Consider the following 5,695-nt stretch of genomic DNA (forward strand, 5'->3'; position numbering starts at 1 on the left):
CCGAAAGCGGGAGGTTTGTAAGGAATCAGCGCGCTTTTGGGGGGAGCGGAACTTCCAGAAAGAAAAAAAAAGACAAACAGCAACAACAACAACAACAAACAACAGCCCAACTTCTGGAAAGCAGCAGATTTCTCAAAAAGTAACTTTTTCCCCTTAAAAAAAACAAACAAAAAGCAGGGAGCGAGGTAAGGGGGTGATGGGGCGGTTTGGGCTTCATTACAACCAGCCGCATCTGGGTTGGGTCACTCCGTGACCGTCAGTATAAATGTTCTTCCAGGCGTTACCTCCTTTTCTCCCCGTATTTCCCGTGTCCCCATGGCGGAGGGGCTCTGGGCATCGCCCCCACCCGGCAACGGCTCCGACTGCCCCGACGGCGCCGTCTGGGTGCTGCGGCTGCTGGGCGAGTGCGCGCGGGACGGGCGCGATGTGGGCAGCGCGCTGCTGGGGCTGATCTCCATCGGCTGCTTCGCTGCTGCTGCGCTGCCGTGAGTGCCGTGCTTTGGGTTTGGGTCTGGGTTGGGCTGGGTTGGGTTGGGTTGGGTTGGAGGGACGTGGAGGACAAGGGACGGGTCGTGGGAGGGAGTTCTGGTGGTCTGGATGTGCTGAATGTGGAGGAAATGGAGGCGGCTTCCAGCCAAAGCCAACGTGTGGGTGTGTGATCTTTAAGGACCCTTCCAACACAACCATCTATGGTTCTATATGATCTTTAAGGTCCCTTCCAACACAACCATCTATGGTCCTATATGATCTTTAAGAACCCTTCCAACACAACCATCTATGGTTCTATATGATCTTTAAGGACTCTTCCAACACAACCATCTATGGTTCTATATGATCTTTAAGGACCCTTCCAACCCAACTATCCTATACTTCTATATTATTTCCGAGGTCCCTTCCAACCCAACCATCTATGGTTCTATATGATCTTTAAGGACCCTCCCAACCCACCATCCTATACTTGTACATTATCTTTAAGCTCTCTCCCAACTCAACCATCCTATATTTCTACATTATCTTTAATCTCCTTCCCAACCCAACCATCCTATGGTTCTATGGTCCCTAAGGTCCCTTCTAACCTAACCCTTCCAACCCAAGCCATTCTAGAGTTCTCATTTCAATCTTGCTCCAGCTTTTTGCCCCCACTCTCAGTCAGGCCTCACGTTTGAGTGCTGGGAGCAAGAGAAAAACCCCAGGAGGTCCTCAGGGGGTATGAAACAGGTTGGAGCTGATGCTTTGTGTCCTTCCTGCAGGCAGTTCTACCAAGCCTGCAAGACAGGCATCATGGACCGGGCGCTCTCCATCTACTTCCTGCTGGGCTGGCTCGGTGGAGACCTCCTGAACCTCATCGGCTCCTTCCTGGCAAACCAGCTGCCCCTGCAGGTACCCCCAGCTCTGCCCTGCATCGCTCCCCTGTCCCCAAGGCTGGGATCTGTGTGTGCTCAGAGCTCCCATCCTTGTTCTGCAGGTGTACACCGCTGTGTACTATGTGCTGGCAGACCTGGCGATGCTTTCCCTGTACGGTTACTACAAAGCCAAGAACTGGGGTGCAGGAGGTGAGCTTTGGCTAATGCCCATCTGTGGGGACATAAGTGGGGCCAGGGGACCCTGGAGACCCCCCCAAGGTGTGGGGTGCCCCATCCCTGGTGGTGTTCAAGGCCAGGTTGGGGGTTGGAACTGGGTGATCTTTGAGATCCCCTCCAACCTAAGCCATTCTGTGACGAAAACAGAGCCCCTCTTACCCCGTCCCTTAGCTGGGTGGGCTGCAGGGCTGGGGCAGCGTGGCAGAACAGTTAGCAAAAAGCTTGGAGTGATTTTAACCCTAAACCACAGAAACTGTTGAGATAGGAGTGATTGGTTTCCTCCCCACTAAGTTACAAATGGCTCTTATCACTGAGATAAAAACACACATGCCCCACTGCTGGATCCCAACGCCGCAGATGGAGATAAGAGGGCTCAGACTTGCTCCCAGCACCAGGCCCAGCCCTGCAGAAGGAGCAGCCCGCCTCAAGCATCCCCCACTTGTCTCCCCACAGCCACAGCTCCCATCAACGCCGCATGCCTCTTCTCCCTGCTGGGAACAGCCACGACCCTCACGGTGCTGAGCCACGACGCAGGCCCAGCCCTCAGTCCTGCAGCCTTCAGAGGGAGATCTCTGCTCTCCTTGGGCCTGGAGGGGCCTGGCCCTGAGGTGGGACATGGGGGTGGCTGGGGGTGTCCCAGTGTGGGTGGCCATGAGGCCTTGCTTAGGGCTGACCTTGTCCACAGCCCATCAGCAAGACTGAGATCGTTGGCTTCACCATCGGCTCCATCTCCTCCGTGCTGTACCTCTGCTCCCGGCTCCCCCAGATCTACACCAACGTAAGTGAGGGCAGGAGACACGCAAAGTCTTGGTCTGAACAGGGCAGTGAGTTTCTTCCTTCCTCTTTGCTTGCTGGATGCAGCTCCCCTATTTCTCACTGTGTCACAGCATGCTCTGAAGCCTGATTCGTTTTCCTTCCCCTCCGACTTAACAATATTGTCAGCGTGGAGCTTTCGTTTTTTTTCCACATCTGCAAGCAAAAAGGGAACCAAAAGGCACTCAGCACTGCGTCGGTTCCCATTTTCTCTTTTCCCATGGCAGGATGATTAACACCAAATGGATAAGTAGATTTCAGAGCTTATTTCCATGTAACACAGCCTCTCCTTCCAGTACCGGAGGAAATCCACGGCCGGTGTCTCCTTCCTGCTCTTTGCCCTGGTGATGCTGGGGAACCTGCTGTATGGCACCAGTGTGCTGCTGAAGAACCCGGAGCCAGGGCAGAGCGAAGGTGACTACATCCTGCATCACCTGCCCTGGCTCATCGGCAGCCTGGGTGTCCTCTCCCTGGATGTCATCGTATCCTTTCCTCTTCCATGCTTTCCTTCAGGGTGGTGATGGTTTGGGGCTGTGACTTCCTGCATCCCATGCTTGTGACTAACGCGGTGTTGCAAGAGCTGAATGCTTTGCTTATAGCTGCGTTCAGCTCATTGTTCTCACGGTGCAAACGGCCTCTGCGGGCTTGTTGGGCTGATCCTCACCTTGCAAAGATCCTTAAAGCCTCCTCAGATCTCGTTCCAGTTCCTCGCCTATCGCACAGGACAGCCCAGTGCCGGTGAGGAGCGAGAAGCACTGCTTGCTGAGCATGGTGACAGCTGACAGAGTGACCCCAGCACTCCTGGTCCTGTCCTCTTCTCTGCGTGGTGCTGGGGAGAGGGAGATGCAGGCCAGAGATGGATTCGTGCTGCTGAGACGTTCTGCCTGGCCTGGTGGCACACGTTGCTGCTGTGAGACCTCGAGCCCCTCTGATACCAGCGGTGGATCAATAAGAAAGCAATCAGATACCTCAGGAGGTCGCCTTTCCCTGTGCTGAGCCCTGCAGAGGGTGTGGGGTGGCCAACCCATCACAAGCACCGGCACCGTGTGGTTCTTGTGTTGCTGCCTCTGGACTTTTGGAAGACAGGGCAGCGACTGGAACCCCTTGGAACAAGGAAAGGAAGGTGCAGGGCTCCCAAAGTGTTTCACGTTATTGGTATGGCTCAGACTTCCATAAAACATTGCCCCACATGCCTTTGCGTTCTGTTGGTTCGTGTGTCAGTTCCTGCTTCTTAATTGTTCTCATGTCCATGAAATGCTTCGACTCTTCATCTCTCACCCCTGTTTTGTTCATATGGGATTTGGGGAAGCTGGTCTGTTGTCCTGATGTGAGACAGGAGCGTGCAGGGAGGAGGTTCAGCACTCCCAGACTCCAGGAGCAAGGAACTCAGTGCTGGGAACCAACAGGCACTGAATGCAGCCTTCTTGGCATTGCCAACACGGTGTTACAGCAGGGCTGAAAGGAAACCAGCACAGCTTGTCCCAAAAACGGGAACTTTCCTACGCTTTCCATTAGCTCGTCTTTTTCTTCCCCTTTTTTCACTCTCCAGCTTTCCTACCACCACGCCGCTCGCCCTGCCCTGCCCTCCCAAGGAAGGCACAGAGCCTGGATGCTACGTGGGACTGCTTGACACCACTGCAACAGCAGTTAATTAAAACCACAGCAGCCCGTGGTTGGAGCTCACCCCTTTGTTTCCAGACTCCTCGACCTTCCTGAACAGATTGGTTGAGTTTTTCTCCTCTGTTCCACGGCAGTTTCCCCAGCAGGGCTCGCTTTCCTCTTGCCGCCCTCCAGCTGCTCTCCTGGTTGGGCAATGGCCAAGCATGGGTTAGCAAAGATTTTCTTAAAGCTGGAAGAAGAACCTCTACCTAAGGAGATAAAAAAAATAAAGTTATTCACACAGTGTAACCAAAGCACAAGTCCTGGGGCACCCAGCTCTGCATCTGGCAGTGGGTGGAAGCACACGATGCAAAGCAGCCCGGTGAGGGTCCTGCTGAGGTTCTGGTCCCTCTGAGGCTGTGATGCAGCCCTGTTCCCAAACGAGTGTGCTGTTTCCCATTTTGCAAAGAGTTTGGGTGTCACATTGAAATGGAAAAGGCACAGATATAAACCAACTTGTCCCAAAATCCAAACAAAACTCAGCAGCAGGCTTAGGCCAGCAGAAGCTGCAGGTATCCACGCTGTTAGGTGATGCTGCTGTGAGCCCAGAAAGGAATGAATGGCTGCAGCTGCATCTCAGCCCTCTCAAACTGTTCAATGAAAGGGACACATCCCTGCACGGGTGCCACAGGGAGCCTGTATGCCACAAGTCTGTTAAGCCCACGGGGGCTCAGTTTCATGTTTGGCTCGAGTGCAGGCAGATGGCTTTGGAGGAGGTAAAGAAGCTCCAAAAACAAGCACACACAGATGTGCACTGCAATTGGACTCAGGAGCAGAGTGCTGGCCTCTCCCCCACCCAGCTCACACGCTGCTCTTAAGCTTCAGGAGTTCCCATGAGCTTATCTCCAACTTCACAAAACACGGAACAAAGCTCACAAACCACACACAGCAAGCAGGGGAGCAGCTTTTTAAAGAGCATCAATCAGAAAGAACCACCTCACCTGAACCCACCAAGCACCTGTGGCCCCAAAAACCCCTTCCTCCTCTGCCTGCACAAGTGCTGCAACAAACCGGTCCCCCCAACAAAGCACCCTCATCCTGCTCTCAGTGCATCAGCTCGATGTTTGCTGGGTGCCAACGCAGCAGGGCAACCCAGTGCTCCCCGTGCACAGCAGCAGGACATCAATCCTGCTCAGAACAAACACATTTCGGCTTTTGAAGTTTTTAAAGCCACGTAACACAGCAGCTGTTTGCATTACAGCTGGGTCTGGTGCTCCCAAGCACGCATCTACCAATAAAGCGATCGCATCCAGAAGGATCCACAGAACCAACCCCAGGTAACACAGCAGGAAGGAGAGAAAGAAGGACGACACCAAGTGCACACACTGCTTCCTGGGATTTGTTTTTATTTTCATTTTTTTTTAAGTCTTTTTTTTTCTTTCTTTTTTTTCTTTTTTCCTTTTTTTTCCAGTTTCTTCCTCTTTTCACACACCACAGTTATTTAATAAATTTTTTTGTTTACATTTTTTACACCAATGTAACAAAAGGCAGGAGGGGGATGGGGGAGGAAAAGACAAACAATGATCCGTGTGTATGCGTATAAATGGGGGAGGGTGGAAGAGGAAAAAAAATACATGGACTTCTACAGAAACATAGCCTAAGGTCTCAATAGTAAAATGTGGTGCAAAGTAGGCCTCAGAGAC

At 52.8% G+C, this 5,695-nt stretch overlaps 1 protein-coding gene across 1 annotated transcript; it reads left to right on the forward strand.

Moving 5' to 3' along the window:
• Positions 1-6: 6 nt before the first annotated feature.
• Positions 7-3,670, forward strand: SLC66A1 (solute carrier family 66 member 1). Its single transcript, XM_003212295.3, has 8 exons — positions 7-185; positions 278-485; positions 1,251-1,380; positions 1,466-1,553; positions 2,034-2,188; positions 2,266-2,358; positions 2,690-2,875; positions 3,086-3,670. Exons 2-8 carry the CDS (start codon positions 316-318, stop codon positions 3,173-3,175), a joined length of 912 nt encoding a protein of 303 aa, XP_003212343.1. The 5' UTR covers positions 7-185; positions 278-315; the 3' UTR covers positions 3,176-3,670.
• The last annotated feature ends 2,025 nt before the right edge of the window (positions 3,671-5,695 follow it).

Source organism: Meleagris gallopavo, chromosome 23 (assembly GCF_000146605.3).
Source record: "Meleagris gallopavo isolate NT-WF06-2002-E0010 breed Aviagen turkey brand Nicholas breeding stock chromosome 23, Turkey_5.1, whole genome shotgun sequence".
NCBI lineage: Eukaryota > Metazoa > Chordata > Aves > Galliformes > Phasianidae > Meleagris > Meleagris gallopavo.

Bases quoted from the DNA above. Each gene is read 5' to 3' on its own strand.
- SLC66A1 (XM_003212295.3), top strand. From the start codon at position 316: ATGGCGGAGGGGCTCTGGGCATCGCCCCCACCCGGCAACGGCTCCGAC. The intron at 1,381-1,465 runs GTACCCCCAGCT...CTTGTTCTGCAG, and splicing joins CAAACCAGCTGCCCCTGCAG to GTGTACACCGCTGTGTACTA. The intron at 2,189-2,265 runs GTGGGACATGGG...CCTTGTCCACAG, and splicing joins TGGAGGGGCCTGGCCCTGAG to CCCATCAGCAAGACTGAGAT.